The sequence below is a fragment of the Trichechus manatus genome, unplaced genomic scaffold, assembly GCF_000243295.1.
Source record: "Trichechus manatus latirostris isolate Lorelei unplaced genomic scaffold, TriManLat1.0 scaffold00141, whole genome shotgun sequence".
In the NCBI taxonomy this organism is placed as follows: Eukaryota; Metazoa; Chordata; class Mammalia; order Sirenia; family Trichechidae; genus Trichechus; species Trichechus manatus.
The window spans coordinates 2,808,867-2,827,354 of record NW_004444077.1 but is presented as its reverse complement, the minus strand read 5'-3'; the positions used below and the strand labels follow the sequence as shown (position 1 = coordinate 2,827,354).

Below are 18,488 nucleotides of genomic sequence, written 5' to 3'. Positions count from 1 at the left end.
AGAAGCAAGGATGGCGAGACTATGTCTTACATAGTTTGGACATGTATCAAGAGGGATCAGTCCCTGGAGAAGGACAATCATGGTTGGTAAAGTAGAGGGTCAGTGGAAAAGGTCATCCTCAACAAGATGGATTGACTCAGTGGTTGCAACAGTGGGCTCAAGCATAATGATTGTGAGGATGGCCCAGGACTGGGTAGCGTTTCTTTCTGTAGTACATAGGGTCGCTATGAGTTGAAACCAACTCAACTGCACCTAACAACAACAGAGGGGGATATGGAGCCCTGGTGGTGCAGTGGTTAAGAGCTCAGGCTTCTAACCCAAAGATCTGAAGTTCAAGTCCACCAGCCACTCCTTGGAAATCCTATAGGGCAGTTCTACTCTGTCCTGTAGGGTTGCTATAAGTCAGAATCGACTTGACAGCAACAGGTTTGTTTTTTTTTTTTTGAAAGGGGGAAATTAGTTTCAGGAGGAAGATGACCACTTTTAACTAAACAGGTTGACTTTCAGGAAACACAGCAGGTCATCCAAGATGGAGAAGCAAAACCGAAGTTTAGGAAAGAGTCAGTTAATAGAGAAAGCCATAACAATCAATATTTTCAAAGGGAGTGAGTGTATATTAACAAAGGCCAGGAACATAAATAGGAAATTTAGAGGGATAAAGTTAAGAAGAGGGATTAAAATTGAGCTTTGACGTAAGACCGCATTTGTATGGTAGGAAAAGGTATTGGAACCAATCAGAAAGAGAAGGAAGGAAGAACCAGAGAGAGTTCAGAGGAATATCAGTGCCCGGGATGCTAGAGGATTTTAGGAGGTGTTCCATGAATCAGTGATATAGGGAGGCAAAGGATAACCACTGGAGCAGCCTTTGGAAGACAATTCGATGATTTGCAGAGAACGATTTTAGTACAGAAGTGGGTGCTGAGCCAGAAGATGAGAAAGAGCTGAAGAAATAGGTCCATGAATGTAGCCTATTTTTGTTTGTTTTCACACATTTGATACTGAAAGGAGGGTGAAAGAAAGGACTTGGTCAGTAACTTAAATCAGGGAAGAGACTGATGACTGATGATTTAAGAAAGACAGAAGTGATGTGGTTATTTAATTGACTATCATCTGGAAGCAAGTGGGAAGCGCTGACTTAAGAGGCTTACATGGAGACCCTAGCCCTGGGGAGGAGGGAAATCTCTTCTTTAGAGGTAGGAGAACAGGAAGAAAGATTGGGCGTAAGCAACAGGAGAGCGGCTGCAGCCAAATGGTCTCACTTATTTATCATTAAAATTTTTTTAAATAGAATTTTTTGAGTGCCTCCAATATATAAGCTACCAAGATACCTTAGAAATAACAATGATGAACAACAAACCCTGCTCTCAGAAATACTCTCATATGGAAAACAAGGCAGGTTTGGAAATAACTCTTGAGATTGAGAACACGAGCTATTGAGTTAGACTTAAATTTTCTACACTTCAGTTTCTTCCTCCATAAAGTAAGGATAATGGTAATACCAACTTCATAAACAAGTCATGAAGCTTAAATGAGATACTGTATAGAAAGTGCTTAGTTGAGGGCCTGGCAAAATGAAGTGCTAAGTAAAGGTAACTCTTGCTATTCACATTAAATACGGTAGAAGTGATAAGGGCCAAAAAAGAGCTACATCAGAGAACAGATGGTATTTTGTTGAGGCAGTGAAGGAAGATTAGTGGTCAAGGTCATGCACTTCGGAAGGGGTGGAAGTTAAGGACAGAGAAGGATGGGAAATTTTGGAAGAGAATGTGGGAAGAAGGAGATAGTTAGAATTGTAATAACATAAAGTCAAAACCCGGGGAGATTTCAAGACATCAGTAAGATAAACATGCAGTTAAAAGCTGCCCCTAGTTTAAAAAATCTGTTTGAAGCATCCCATTCTGTCTTTCTGTTGAGCTTTGTTACTTGCCTCCTTCATGTCTTTTTATCCAAACAGCTGATTATTGCTGGAGAAATCACCCATCAGTACTCCCTGGCCATAAACCTCAGATGTACATCCAGCACAATCCTACTACACTTCCCTAGTAAAGTCACTTGATTACTTTTTGAAAATGACACATTTTAAAAATGGAGCTACTGCCACCACCACAACCACTACCACCACCAGTTGGCATTGAGTGGATTCCAACTCATGGCAACCCCATGTGTGTCACAGTAGAACTGTGCTCCATAGTTTTCAGGGGCTGATTTTTCAGAAGTCGATTGCCAGGTCTTTCTTCAGAGGCACCCCGAGGGGACTCAAACTGACACCCTTTCGGTTAGCAGCCAAGTTGCCCCACCCGGTGACTTCAAAATAGAGCTAGAAGTCCCTTAAGGAAACATTGCCATCCTCTGCTTTACCGATTCTCACTTCCCACTCCCACTCCCCCACAGGTAACACTCAACTTACAGCTTCTTCTTCTGATACTTATTTCCATGGATTTAAATAATACGCTTATATTTCTATCTTTAGATTAATTAATTTTAGACATCTATTGCATTCCTGTAGTAATAGTTGAAGATGTAGTACTTTGATACTGTACTTTCCTCCCTGCCTATGGCTCCCATGTAACCCCATTACCATCAAGTCGATTTCGACTCGTAGTGACCCTGTAGGACAGAGTAGAACTGCCCCAAAGGATTTCCAAGGCTGGTAATCTTTATGGAAGCAGACTGCCACATCTTTCTCCCACCAAGTGGTTGGTGAGTTCCAATCGTGGACCTTCCTGTTAGCAGCCTAGCACTTAACCACTGTGCCACCAGGGCTCGGCTCCCACATAGTTGCATTAAAAATATTTGTCAAATAGTGAGTGATTACATTATTATGACTGTATTAATATTATTTACTGTGATTGTTTCCTATATTATTGAGGTTTTTTTCCGTTATAGTTAATAATTGCCATGCTTTTTCATTTGTTTGATTACTTAGATAGCTAAATCTTACCACACTTGCCAAAGACCTCTGAATATATGTTTTCTGTGTTGTCCAGTCCGTCAGGGAATCTATCAGTTTCATTCTATGGGCCCAGAAACATCCATCTATCTGCTTCAGTCTGGTCTGGTTGCTCCCTTGGGCTTCTGAACACCTTTCATCCTGTAACTTTTTCATCCAGCAAATCTCCTTTATCACTATCCCATGTTGGATTGATTGCTTCCTGTCTACCCTGTCATCTTCTTTCTGGATTTAAGTTTTTAGTTAAGTTTTAGTTTCCAGGGAGAACACATAGGAGATAAAGTTGTGAAACTTTATACATTTGAAAATATTTCTATATTTTACCCTGATGATTGATAGTTTGGCTGGTTATGTGATTCTAGATTAGAAATCATTTTCCTCAGAATTTTAAAGGCATTGCTCCATTGTCTTTTTATACCTATTGAAAAGAACAAGGCCATTATTATGATTTTCATTCCTTTGTATATGATCTCTAATTTTTTCTACCGTGAGAGTGGAAAAGGGTCTTCTTTTTATTCCTGATATTCTAAATTTCATGCTGATATGCTAATGTGTGATTAAAAAAAAATTTTGCTACACTGTGGTGGGCTCTTTCAACTGGAGATTCATGTCCGTTGATTCTGGAATAGTTTTTTGATATTTTCTTCCCTATGGCTTTTGTGTTCTTTCTGTTACTGAGATGTTAGACCTCTGGGCTCATTCTCTGAAATTCTTTTGCTTTTTTTAAATAATATTTTATTGTGTTTGCGGTGATCATTCTCTAATTTTCCTACCCTTTCTCCTTTGTATTCTTTTATTTTGTCTTTTTTATTTTTTTTACTTTCTAGGAAATTTTCTTGACTTTATCTTCCAATGCTTTTTAAAAATTTTAAATATTTATTTTTACTAATTATCTTTTTAATTTTCAAGAGTTTTTTCCTTTTCCTCTATTCTTTTTTGTACCTATTGTGTTTTATGGATGCACTATCTTTTCTTATTTCTCTGCCAGTATTAATTATAAGGAGCCCTGGTGGTACAGTGGTTAGAGCTCAGCTGCTGTTGGCAGTTTGAACCCACCACCTGCTCCGTGGGAGAAAGATGTGGCAATCTGGTTCTATAAAGACTACAGCCTTGGAAACCATATGGGACAGTTCAACTCTGTCCTATAAGGTCACTGATTTGGAATTGACTTGACAGTAACAGATTTGGTTTGGGTTGGATTTTCTGCACCCTTCTTTATCTATATTCACTCTGAGACCTTTTGTCTCTATTTGTTTTGGTCTGATGTTCATGTCTGAGGTCTCCTTGAAGTTCTGGTATCTTTCACTGTCCTTTCGTAGTTAACAGTCAGGCACTACATAGCTAATTGGAAGTACTGTGTGCACTATAGGGTGGTCTAGAAGTCAGTCAGATTCTCATCAGGAGAGCCTCCAAATGTTAGTTCTTATAGGATTTTTTTCTGGGATCTTCAATTTCTCGAGAAACAGAACTTCCAAGCACCTGCTAGAGGTGACAGCCTGACTGATGGTGTTCTGGTGCTGAGTTGGTGAGGTGGATGTGGAGTTTTAACATTCAGTGTGCAGATTTAATCCCTTTATAATCAAGCGCCTCACTCCCACCTCCCTGTGCATGAAGCTTCTCTGAGTTCAGAGTCATCTAGTTCCATTTCCATTGAATCAACTTCCCAAGTCCTTTAAAGGTAGGGAAGAGATACTTGTAGATAGAAAGAGTGGGGATGGGACCTGAAGGTCTGCTGTACTGTTCCTCACTTCTGCTTTCAGGATTCTCTGGCACTTCAAATTCCTGAGAATGTCTGGGGTTCTCTACGCTTATATAGGAGGACTATATTTATGGGACGACGGGGAGTGGCTTCCTTCTCATATGTTTCCCCATTGCAGCCACTTGTGTTCCGCTTTCTTCTGCTCTGTTAAGTCATTTATCTCTTCTCCCCATTCTCTGTCTTCATTATCTTGATTGAAGCATGTAGCTGTCTCTTTGTTTCATTGAAGATGGAGCGTGTATTGTTTCTAATTTCCTTTGTTGTTTTTATGATCTCCCAGGAGAGAAATAGGGAAAATGGGCTCTAACTCAATATCCCAAAACAGTAAAATCATTCAGGCCTATTTCTTCTCAAACCTGTACTACCTTTTTTCTCCCACTCGTAGATGATAACATCACCTCATACTTCACTGAGAAAAATGGTACCATCAGACATGAACTTCTTCATCTTCCCATCACAGATCTATCAACATCCTTGAATCTGAGCCTATACCCTTTTTTCTCCTGTGGTGATAGAAGTATCCCTATTCTTAATAAAGGAGAACCCCTCCACTTGTGCTTTAGATTTTCCTACCTCTTGCCTCCTTAAGGACACCCAAGTGATAAATCTGGCACTAATCTCTCCCTGAGCTCCAGATTCATGTATGCAATGGGCTATTTGAATATCTTTTTGGATATGTAGTAGCTGTTTCAAGCTTACTAAGTCCCTAATGAAAACCTCAAACCTGTACCTGCTCTGATCTTTTCCATCTCAGTAGTGGTCACCAATGCCCACCCAGACATCTACCTTTAAAAAAAAAGGTGCCAACCACCCCTACCCAATCAATAGAATTTTAGGTCAGATTTTTTTAGAAATATTAATTAACAAGAAGATCCTTGATGTTTTACTCCCCTGGACAAACACTAAATATTTTACTGGACAAATATTCTAACCTCTTGCAATGATCTATTATCATTACCAGTTGCCGTTGAGTAACTTCTGACTCATGGGAACCCCATGTGTTTCAGAATAGATCTGTGCTCCATAGGGTTTTCCGTGGCTGATTTTTCAGAAGTAGATCAGGGGGCCTTTCTTCCAAGGCACCTCTGGATGGAATCGAACCTTCAACATTTTGGTCAGCAGCCAAGCTCATTGATCGTTTGCACCACCTAGGGACCCCTTTGTTATTGTTGTTGTGGAGTGTCATAGAGTTGCATTTCCACTCATAGTGACCTCATGTGGCAGCGTAGAACTGCCCAATAGGGTTTTCTAGGCTGTAATCTTTACGGAAGCAGATCACCAGATCTTTCTCCTGAGGAGCCACTGGGTGGATTGGAACAGCCAACCTTTTGGTTAGCAGCTGAGTGCTTAACCATTGCGCCACCAGGGCTCCTTCTATTATCATTGCTTTTTTCAAATAGCCTTTTTGAAGTTTACTAATTTACAACTACATGATCCATTTTCCCTCCCTGCTAAGTCACCGCATTTCATTTTCCTTCTGAGTATCATAAGCTGCTTTCCCTGCTAACTACAACTACATCTTGGAGGGGGTCTTGTGTATATTTAGGTGTTAGAGAAATCCTGTTATTTTGACGTGTAGATGAATCGGGGTGGGATAGTTCCCGGGCCTGGTTAGTGAGCGAACTCCTCTTTCCTTCCTGCAAAGCAGTTTTTATAAGTGGCACAGTCTTGTTTTTACATTCTGAGTCCTTTTCCATAATAGCATGTAAGTAGTGTTAGATTCCCACTCCCTTCCTTAGTCAAAGACTGGAGTTTTATTCTCTGGAGAGGTGAAACCAGAGGGACCCTGGACCCAGGAACCCTAGCTGAGGTTTAGGGTTCCATACAGATTATGAAAGTAATAAATGCAGGACAACATACAGAATGGTGAGACCCTTTAGCTCACTTGTCTCTGGCAACCCAGGCTTATCACACCCAAACTGGGGATGGAATGAATTATCTCTGTGAAAACTGACCAGGTTAAGATAGCTGGGGGTTTCCCAAGAAAATGGCTGGGTCCCTGCCTGATCATAACCTGTAAAAAACCCACTGCCGTCAAGTCAACTCATAGTGACCCTTTAGGACAGGGTAGAACTGCCCTATAGAGTTTCCAAGGAGCGACTGGTGGGTTTGAACTGCCAGCCTTTTGGTTAGCAGCCATAGTACTTAACCATTATACCTCCAGGGTTTCCCCTGATCACAACAAAAGTGATTTTCAAGTGAGAGATTCTCTGCAACACCTGGGACTTCGTTAGAAATGCAAATCCTCAGGCCCAACCCCAGACCTATTGGATCAGAAACCATAGGGTGGGGCCCAGCAATCTGGTTTAATAAGCCCTCTAGGTGATCCTGATGCTCACTGCCCCACAGAGTGGATCCCCAGTGCTGTAGTGGTTAAAAGCTTGGCTGCTAACTAAAACATAAGCAATTCAAATCCACCAGCTGCTTGTTGGAAACTCCATGGGGCAGTTCTACCCTGTCCTATAGGGTCCCTATAAGTTGGAATCGACAGCAAGGGGTTTGGGTTTTGGTTTGGCGCCACAGAGTAGCCTACTGGATTGTCAAGTCCCACCCAAGCACACATAGATTTTTAGTGCCTCAATTTTGCAAATGAACAAGGGAGCACAAGACATTTGAAGAAAGCACTCAACATGGAGAGAGACTAAAACAAGTGAACAGGAAAAGTGAACTCAAAGGAAACAGACACAGAGCAGGGGCCAGAAAAAACTTAAACACACAAATACATATAATTAATAACCTCAGAGAGATATAAAATAATGCAGTTAAGAAAAAAATCATAAGGCTATAAAAAGGGAATATCCAAACAACAAAAGTAGCTCTTAAAATCAATAGATGCTTTGGATCCTAAAGGAAAAAAGGGATGATCAAACCAAAGATAAAAGATTAGAACATTAGTGGATGGGATGGGTCCAAGAGAGCCAACATCCAATTAATAGGATTGTGGCACTCATCTGCAAACCAAAAGGTTAGTGGTTCGAACCCACCCAGTGGCTCCATGGGAGAAAGACCAGGCACTCTGCTCCCATAAAGATTACAGCCAAGAAAATCCCATGGGGCAGCTCTACTGAGTCACATGAGGTTACTATGAGCCAGAACTGACCCAACAAGAGGAGAGTTGGGAAAAAATTGTCAAGGAAATAATCGAAGAATATGTTTCTAGTAATAAAGAATATGAATTTCCATGCTGAAAGGTCTAGCACAATAGATGAAAAAGACTAAAATTGATTCACATCATAATGAAATCTCAGAACACTGAGGATAAAGAAGCCAAACCAAACCCGCTGCTGTCTAATCAGTTCTGACTCATAGTGTCCCAACAGGACAGAGTCGAGCTGCCCTGCCCCATAGGGTTTCCAAGGAGCTGCTGGTGGATTCAAACTACTGACCTCTTGGTTAGCAGCCATAACTCTTAAACACTACACCACCAGGGCTCCAAGGATAAAGTGTATCCTAAAAGCTTTCAGAAAGAAAAGAGAGGGCAAAGGAATTAGAGTGGTATCTTTAAATGTTTGAGAGAAAATAATTTTCAACCTAGAACGCTTTGCCCAGCCAACCTGTAAGTGTGAGAGTAGAAGAAAGATGTTATTATATTTGTTAACAATGATGGACAGTTCTCAAATTTGTGGCCATCCAGTCCGTTTTGAATGCCCCTTTTCTTTGGGGAAAAATCCCACCTTCCCCAGGAGCTCCTCCTCCTTCTATTTCTTTTGCATTAGTTTCTTCTCCCTCCCCATGGTTCTTATGCAGACCTGAATGCTAATGGTGTTTTGTGCCCCGACAGTTGTGCTAACCGTCCTATACTACTATGTTGTCCCATTCTGGTAGCTTTCCCAGGAAAATCATCTGTACCTAAGAGGGCCCCCAAATTTGTATAAGCTTCAGGTTCCCTAAAACCTAGATCTGCTCTTGGTTTCTGGCAAACTTCTGGGGAATTGTCTAGAATCAAGAACTCACAGATATCACTGATAATTTTCTAGGGTGACTCCAAGTAGGTTCAGACTAGGAAGTCTCCAGGAGCTCTGATGGCTTAGTGTTTATGCACCGGGTTGCTAACCGAAAGGTCGGCAATTCCATCCCACTAGCAGCTCCGCTGGAGAAAGATGTGGTAGTCGGCTTCCGTGAAGATTACAAGCCTTGGAAACCCTAGGGGGCAGTTCTGATCTGTCCTAAACGGTCACTATGAGTCAGAATCCACTGGATGGAAATGGATTAGAAAGCCTTCTCTGATTTCACACACTCAGTTTAAGATAAACCAAAAAAAAAAAAAAAAAAAAACCCAAACCCATTGCCTCAATTCCAGCTCACAGAGTGGAACTGCCCCATAGGGTTTCCAGGGAATGACTGGTGGATTCAAACTGCTGACGTTTTGGTTAGCAGCTGTATCTGTTAACCACTACACCACCAGGGCTTCCATTCAGTTTAAGATAGGAGTAAGCATGTTTGTTTTGATAGTGGAGTCTAGGTAATTTAAAGGTTGCCCTGCATTAACCCCTTGTCTTACAGCCACTCTACTCTGCTCAGTTACATGATACCTCCCAGCAATTCCTACAGGCATGGAAGCTTTGGCTGTGGAGGAGAGCCATTTCGTTGAGTTTATAACTTGTTTTTATTTTTATAATACAATTTCAGACTTGTTGAGGGTTGGCAGCCCTTTTCTATATTTTCTTGTAAGAATCTCAAAGAAAAATTTCAGACAGAATATTTGTGTTTTGTGGGCTAACATTGAGAATGAGGCCACTTCCTAGAACAGGGAAGGGTGGTTCCATTGGAAGTGACTATTTGATACCTGATTGGATTCATTTAAGATTGGACTAGGGATGATGGATTTAAGGTGGGGCTGCTTTAATTAGAATTTTTGAAGAGACATACGGGCCCTGATCATGAGTACGTATTTTATTTATAGGCTTTTCCTGAGAGAAAATTATCTCTCTGTGTCCTTAAAACCAAAAACCAACCCATTGCAGTCAAGTTTATTCTGACTCATAGCCGACCCTAGGACAGAGTAGAACTGCCCTATGGGATTTCCAAGGAGCATGTGGTGGATTTGAACTGCCAGTCTTTTTGTTAGCAGCTGTAGCTCTTAACCACTACACCACCAGGGTTTCCTCTGGGTCCTTGGAGGGTCTTATTTGAAATCAGGCTTTTAGATTTTTGTTCTCTTCACTTTTGCTTATTTGAAGTGTAAATAGAACAAGTAATATTTTTTACATCAGAAAGTGATTTTTTCCCCCCAATTAAATTTGGTGGCAAACTAGGCAAAGCCTCTGACTTCAGGGAACATACATTTTATTGGGTGTAAGGGGCTAGCAACATAGGCAAGCTATCTTTTAAAAAAAACAACCTAACATAGTTGCTTCCTTTTTTATTACATTAGTATATATGTTGAAAAAACCCAACTAAATAATAATTTAAAATAGAAAATAAAAATCACCAGAAGTGTATAATAATTCATTCATCCAACAAATAATAAATGAGCATCTACTATGTTCCAGGTACTATTCTAGGTACTTAGAACACATCAATGAAAAAAAAAGAAAAAAAGATTCCTGCCCCCTAGAGTTCCTATTGTACATTTTATAGTGTACTTAAAGGAGATAAGTAACATGGAAAAAAAGTAAAATACATCAGGGTAAGGGGGATCCAGAGTGAGGGGTTGAGGGGACAGGAGGTTGCAAGTTAAATAGGACTATCAATGTTGACCTCACTGAGAAGGTGAAGAGCTGAGGCTTGCATTAGGTAAGAGGCAAAGACTAGAAGACTGGAGTGTACCTGGCCTTTTTGAGAAACATCGAGGAATGTGGTTGGAACCAAGAGAAAAATGGATAGAGTACAAAGGGGAGTGGGGTCATGGGGTAATGGTGGCCCAGATAATCTAGGGACTTTTAAGACATTTTAAGGATTCTAAGTGGATTAGAGTAGGCATACAGCAAGTTTGCGGAGAGAGAAAGGTGAAATAGAATTTTTGAAGAGTAGAGAAAATTAAGAAATTAGCAGAGTCCCTGGGTGATGCAAACAGTCAGTGTGCTTGGCTGCTAACTGAAGGGCAGGAGATTTGAGTCCACCCAGAGATGCCATGGAAGAAAGGTCTGGCAATCTACTCCAAAAAATCAGCCATTAAGAACCCTGTGGAGCACATGGTTCTACTTTGACACACAAGGGATTAACACAAGTTCCAGCTGACTTGAGAGCAATGTTTTTTGTTTTTTTTTTTTTAAAAAAAGAGGATTGTTGTTGTTAGGGTTAGGTGCCGTCAAGTCAATTTTCAAATCATAGTGACCCCATGTGACAAGCAGAACTGCCCCATAGGGTTTTCTTGGCTGTAATCTCTATAGGAGCAGATAAAATGAAATCCATTGCTATTGAGTTGATTCCAACATAGCAACCCTACAGGACAGGCAGAATTGCCCCATAGGGTCTCCAAGTAATGGCTGGTGGATTTGAACTGCTGACCTTTTGATTAGCAGCCAAGTTCTTAACCATTTCACCACAAGGGCTCCATGGGAGTAGATAGCCAGGTCTTTCTCCTGTGGAGCTGCTCGGTAGGTTTGAATCATCAATCTTTTGGTTAACAGCCAGGCTCTTAACTGTTGAAACACCCAGGGCTACTTTTAAGAGGATTAGCAAATACTATCAAGGGACCACTTGAGATTTGTATTAATGAAATTAAAATGAAAACACTAAGCCGAGTTGGGGACTGTTGCCAGCAAGGTTCAGCTGCTAGGGAAGCAGGAAGAAATATGTGGAATTTGCTGTTTGTATAAAACAGGTAAGGAAATTTACTATTTCTCTAAGTCAGGATTTCTCAACCTCGGCACAACTGACAGTTTGGGCCTGATAATTCTTTTTTGAAGGTGCGGGGGTAGGGAGGTGGGGAAGGTGCTGTCCTGTCCAATGTAGGATGTTTAGCAGCATCCCCGGTCTCTACCCACTAGATGCTAGACCTATAGAACTATCTATATGGGATCAAATTGACAATAGCAACTCAAAAGATTAGACAGGAACCTTTGGGGGCAGTGAGTTATGTTAATGAGGGAGGAACAACTCAGAGAAGAAGGGTAAGAATGGTTGCACAACTCGAAGAATATAATGAATGTCACTAAATTGTACACGTAGAAACTGTTGAATTGGTGTATGTTCTGCTGTGTATATTCTCAACAACAACAAAATAAATAAAATTTAGAAAAAAAAATGAACTGAGGAAAAAAAGAAAAGTCCTGAGTCCGTACAAGCATTCTTCTATATTTTTCCTGTTGTTATTGTTATTGTGAGGTGCTGTCGAGTCGTTTCTGACTCATGGTGACCCTAAGTACAATAGAACGTAAATACCTAGCTTTGGGTATTTATCTAGAACATATTTTGGGGTAGGGTGAAGCAGAGTTCTAAATTTTCTTTTTCTCCTCAGTGAAAAACTGGTTGTCCCAGCATAATTTTTGAATAATCTATTTCCCCTTCTCAGATATGGGATGTCACCTCTGCAATAAAGCATGTGCTTGTTTCTGGAATATTTTGTTCCATTGATTAGTTTTGGACACCATTATCACACCACTTTAACTACTATAATATATAACATATTTGATATCTGTTAGGGTAATATCTCCTGCTTCTTTATTCTTCTTTTTCAGAATTGTCTTTGCTATTTTTGGATTTTTACTATTCCAATACTAAGTTTTAGAATGATGTTGGTTAGCGCATATTTGGATCATAATTACACTGAACTTAAAAATACATTCGTGAGTGAGATTGGGGTAGAAGTGACACAGACTCATGATTGTACATCTTCTCATCCATTAATATGTGGTTTATTTCTCTATTCATTTATATTTTCTATTTTTCTCCTAGAAGTTTTAGAATTTTCTCCCTAAAAGTCTCCTGTCATTTTAAAGATCTCTTCCTAGGTACTTTGTAACTTTTTTGTTAATACAGAAAACAAGAAATTTTGCTTTATATTTCATAGTTGATTTTTATTTCATGTATACGAATGCCATAAATTATTGTATATCTTGTATATAGCTAGTGGGCTAATTTCATTTCTGATAGTTTATTGGTGCATCTTATTTCTACCTTTAATTAATGGTTCTAGTGTTCCACTGTTAAGGGTGATTGATATTTGCTACTTATGTATTTATTTTTGCATTGATATCCTCTATCCTGCTGACCAAAATGTTGGCAGTTCAAATCCACCAGCTGCTCCTTGGAAACCCTATGGGACAGTTCTACTCTGCCCTGTAGGGTTGCTATGAGTTGGAATGGCAATGGGTTTTTTTTTTTTAATAGGACCCTACTATAGAAATTCTTGGAGCTTTGGTGTCACAGTAGTTAAGAGCTCAGGCTGCTAACCAAAAGGCTGGCAGTTCAAATCCACCAGCCGCTCCTTGGAAACCCTGTAGGGCAGTTCTGTTCTATCCTATAGGGTTGCTATGAGTTGGAATCAACTCAACGGCAAGGGTTTTTTTGTTTTTTATAGAAATTCTTTTTCTTAATATAAAAGTAAAGAATTTTAAAATCAGGGATGGATAATGAATTTCATCAAATGCTTTTTCTATACCTGTGAGATGATATTTTCCATTTCCTTCATTAATATTCTGAATTCCATATATCATTAGATTTTCTGATGTTGAATCATCTTTGCATTTCGGAGATAAATTCTATTTGGTCATGATGTATTTATTATTATTTTTATATACTGATATACTTTATTTGATAATATTTATGTTTGTGTTGCTATAACAGAAATACCACAAGTGGATGGCTTTAACAAACAAATTTATTCTCTCATAGTTTAGGAGGCTAGAAGTCCGAATTCAGGGCAACAGCTCTAGGCAAAGTCTTTCTGTCTCTGTTGGCTCTGGGGGAAGGTCCTTGTCTCCTTCCAACATGTAGGACTGGCTTTCCTTGGAGATCTCCATGTGTCTTGGCATCAGTCTTCCTCTGGGTTTAGGAGGTTCTCAGTGCAGAGATCCCTGGTCCAAAATACTCTCAATCTGTCTCTCTTCTGCTTTTATCTCTTTAAGATAAAAGGTGTGACTCAAGCAAGAGTGGCGCATCCCACCTGATCTTCATTAACATAACCTAATCATGCCTCATTAACCTAACGGATAACTCACTCCCAATTGGGACCTTAACCACACACAAACTCATTGCCATCTAGTCAATTCCGACTCATAGCAACCCTACAGGACAGAGTAGAACTGCCCCATAGGGTTTCCAAGGTGCTGCTGGTGGATTCAAACTGCAGACGTTTTGGTTAGCAGCTGAGCTCATAACCACTACACCATCAGGGCTCCGCCGCAGGCATACAGGCTGGGATTTGCAACACGTAATTACATCAGATCACAAAATGGAGGACAACCACACAGTACTGGTTATCATGGCCTAGCCAAGTTGACACATATTTTGGTGGGGCACAATTCAATCCATGACATTCTGCATCTGTGCTTATAAATGAAGATGGCTTGTAGCTTTATTTTCTGTTACCCTTTTCTGGTTTCGTTGTCAGAAATAAGAATAACTTTATAAATCATCTGAGTAGCTTTCCAACTTTTTCTATATTCTGAAATAATTTTCATAATAAGAGTTAACTGTTTTCTTAAATATTTGCTAGATTCGCCTGTAAAATGATGTATCTCATAGTGTTTTAGGGGTCATACTTTGAACCAGATTGTTATATTGGGAATATGCTACCTTTGTAGTTTTTCTTAGATCCACTTTGGATATTTTTCCTCTCTAGAAAATTGTTCTTTTCATTCATATTTTCAAAATTAATGATGTCAAGACTCATAAGATTCTCTTTTCAGATTGAGAACTCTCTACTTTGTACATTATTTCATTCCTACTATTGTTTATTTTTACCATTTTCTTGTGATCAGTTATGTCCATGATTTGTTGCTTTTATTAGTCCTTTCAAAGAATGTTTTTGGTCATCATTCTCTGCTTTGTATGTATTCTCTTTCATTAATTTCATTTTTATTCTTTATTTCTTTACTACTTCTCCTTCTTCCTCTTCTTTTATTTTCTAGCTTCTTGAATCAATGTTCTCAAGCAATTTGCAACTGGCTGCTAACCTAAAGACTAGTGGTTCAAACCTACCAGCAGCGCTGTGGAAGAAAGGCCTGGCGATCTGCCTCCATAAAGATTATAGCCAAGAAAACCCTATGGAGCAGTCCTATTCTATAAAACATGTGGTCACTATGAGTTGGAATGGACTCCATGGCAATGGGTTTGGGTTTTTTGTTCAGTGAATGTTTAGTTCATTTATTTTCAATAACTCTTTTTTTTAATACAATGAAATATCCCTGTTAGGCTTCTTTAATGCTTTTCACCCTAAATTCTATTTTTTTTTAATTAAAAATTGATATTAAAAAAACCTGTGAAAATAATAATAAAAAAAACCCAGACCTGTTGCTGTGGAGTTGATTAGACATTCTGATGGGTTTGTCACCAGCACCCAGGTTCAGAACAGAATAGCAATATTACTCTAGAGACTCCTGTGATTATTGTTATGTGTCAACTTGGCTAGGCCATGATTCTCAGTAGTATGTAACTATCCTCCATTTTGTGATCTCCTGTAAGTAACATAATGTAATCACCTCTGTGATATATGATGTGATCAGCCAATCAGTTGTAAGGGAAACTTTCCTCAGGGGTGTGGCCTGAACCCAATATATATACGGATCTTCTGGAAAAGCTCGCTTGCTTGCTCTGGATCCTACCTCTGTTTTGTCATCATCTGACCTCTGGTGTTTGGAATTTGACCCAGCAGCCTGCTGTCTGATCTGCTGATCTTGGGTTCATCAGCCCCTGCAGCTACATGAGTCAGGAGAAGCCTCCCATTTGATGCTTGACCCACAGACTTGAAACTTGCCAGCCTCTCCAACTGCGTGAGCCTTTTCCTGGAGATAAATCTCTCTCAATATGTATGCTTCCCTGGTTTTGCTTCTCTAGAGAACCCAACCTAAGACAGGCTCCCTTCATGCTCCGACTCATAATAACCTCGCTTTTTCCCAAAGGTTACCACTATGACCTCTAACATTATAGATTACTCATCTTCCTTTTGATCAACATATAAATGAAATTATACTATAGATATTTTGAGTCTGGTTAATTCTGCTCAATGTTTATAAAATCTATTCCTGTGTTTGCATGTAAGTTTTGTTTATTTTCATTGCTGTATGTGAAACAGCTGGATCATAACATGCATACATTCAATTTTAGTAGATAGTGCCAACATGGTTTTCCAATGTGATTGTAGTGATTCACATTCCCTCTAGTAGAGTATGAGAATTTTCATTGTTCCGTATCTTCACCATCGCTTGTATTGTCAATCTTTTGAAATTTTAGCCTTTCTGTTGAGTGTGTAGCAGTGTCCCATTGTGTTCTTTAATTGGTAGTTCCATAAAACTTTTCAAACATTAATTTTGAACCTCTCTGTATTCTTTCTTTTAGGTTTAGTTTTAAACACTACCTTGAAGATACACTCTGCTGTGGTTGGGTTACCCACCCAGGTCCGGATGATTCAGTAGCCTCAGGAGGACAGCCAGCACCAACTGAGGAATATCACAGAGTTGCAGGCTTAGCCATCATCAATACCTGGGCAAGAGCTGCTTTCCAGAGTGGAGTTCCCCTGGGGAATCAGCAAACCCAAGAAAGACTACTGTCTTATTTGCTTAAAAGTCAGCTGGTGGTTCCTGCTGGCTCACAAATATACCAACCCATTTTTTTTTTTTTAAATAACTAACATTTTCCAGGATCCTTAACTATCTAAAACTTACCTAGAAACATAGGAAGTGACTGCTTATTAACTTGAAACTATGAAGTCTAAGGTCAACTGTGCTCAGAACCCAACTTGTAGCATAATGATATTTCATCCAACCAAAGAAGAGTTTAATGATTTTGATAAATACATTGCTTATATGGAATCCCAAGGTGCACACCGAGCAGGCCTGGCTAAGGTAATTCCACCCAAGGATTGGAAAGCCAGACAGACCTACGATGATGTCAATGACATCCTAATAGCCACTCCTCTGCAGCAGGTGGCCTCTGGGCGAGCAGGTGTGTTTACTCAGTACCATAAAAAGAAGAAAGCCATGACCGTGGGGGAGTATCGCCACTTGGCTAACAGTGATAAATACCACACTCCACCACATCTGGATTTTGAAGACTTGGAGCGAAAGTACTGGAAGAACCGCCTGTACGATTCCCCGATTTATGGGGCTGACATCAGCGGCTCCTTGTTTGATGAAAACACTGAACATTGGAACCTCGGAAACCTGGGAACAATTCAGGACCTGCTGGAGCAGGAATGTGGGGTTGTCATCGAAGGCGTCAACACGCCCTACCTGTACTTTGGCATGTGGAAGACCACCTTCGCTTGGCACACGGAGGACATGGATCTCTACAGCATCAACTACCTGCACTTCGGGGAGCCCAAAACGTGGTACGCGGTGCCGCCGGAGCACGGCCGACGCCTGGAACGCCTGGCCAGGGCGCTTTTCCCAGGCAGTGCGCGGGCCTGTGAGGCCTTCCTGCGTCACAAGGTGGCTCTCATCTCGCCCACCGTGCTCAGGGAGAATGGCATTCCCTTCAGTCGGATCACCCAGGAGGCTGGCGAGTTCATGGTGACATTCCCCTATGGCTACCACGCTGGATTCAATCACGGTTTTAACTGCGCGGAAGCCATCAATTTTGCCACCCCTCGCTGGGTTGATTACGGCAAAGTGGCGTCTCAGTGCAGCTGCGGGGAGGCCAGGGTCATGTTTTCCATGGACGCCTTCGTGCGCATTCTGCAACCCGAGCGCTATGAGCTGTGGAAACAGGGGCAAGACCGGGCGGTCGTGGACCACACGGAGCCCACGACGCTGGCCAGCCCGGAGCTGACCGCCTGGAGGGAGGCCAGGGCACCCGCTAGAGCCACCTGGGGCCTGAGGCACCTCCCACCCCGCCGGGCCCCACGCCCCCCTAGGCCTGTGGCCTCCGGCGGTAGACACCGCCTCTGCGCCACTGTGGGCCCTGCTCCCCCGTGCTCCTCCACAGCCCGCGGTGCTACTGTAGAGCCTGAGGTGGCTGCCACCGCCATGGCCCCCAGCTGCGCGGAGCCAGGCCGGACCCCACCACCTACCCCGGGTCCGTCCTCCTCCCGCCATCTCCAGCGTTCACTTGGCAGAAGGGGTCGTGGTCGTCGTCCCCGAGAATTTGGGGCTAAGGAGCAAACCGTCCAGGCCCCAAGCAAGAGGCGCCTTTCTGTGGACACAGCGCGTACATCTCCAGGGCCTGAGGCTCAACCCCTATCTGGAGATGGACCTTTGGTGGACCACCCTGCACCTCTGAGTCCTGGACCCCAGCATCCTGCTAAAGCTTCTGGGTGCTGTTGTGCCCCGCCCCACTAGCTGCAGGAGCCACCTTTGTACCCCACTGCTCTTCTGTGTGGAGGCCTGTCAAGACGTTTACATCTCAGAACTTTGGGACACCAAGTTTGCAGGACACTGGTTGTGCATGAGAGCGCCCCTTTGGTGACGCCCCTGGATCCTGCTGCGTCCCTGGTATTTACCAAGTCCGCCATACCATATTCTCCCTTCCCGACTCTGGAATGTCTTTGGACACTGCTAACGTCTGTGTCACCAGCTGAGGTTGCATCCACTGACACTCTCTTGTGTCTAAGAACTGGATACTGCTGAGGTTGCTGGAACGTCATCCTCCAGGCCAGCTCTGGACCCTGCTGCACTTCTGAATCGTGGGCTTGGGTTCCCCTTCAACCTCTGTCTCTCTTCTCCTCCTTCTTCCCCT

The 18,488-nt window shown here is 41.6% G+C and overlaps 1 protein-coding gene across 1 annotated transcript; it reads left to right on the top strand.

The window, feature by feature from the left end:
* Positions 1-16,411: 16,411 nt before the first annotated feature.
* LOC101347201 (lysine-specific demethylase 4D-like) lies at positions 16,412-18,091 on the top strand. Its single transcript, XM_004385562.3, has one exon. It carries the CDS (start codon positions 16,517-16,519, stop codon positions 18,089-18,091), a length of 1,575 nt encoding a protein of 524 aa, XP_004385619.1. The 5' UTR covers positions 16,412-16,516.
* The last annotated feature ends 397 nt before the right edge of the window (positions 18,092-18,488 follow it).

Excerpts from the sequence above, each read along its gene's own strand:
- LOC101347201 (XM_004385562.3), top strand. The coding sequence starts at position 16,517 with ATGAAGTCTAAGGTCAACTGTGCTCAGAACCCAACTTGTAGCATAATG.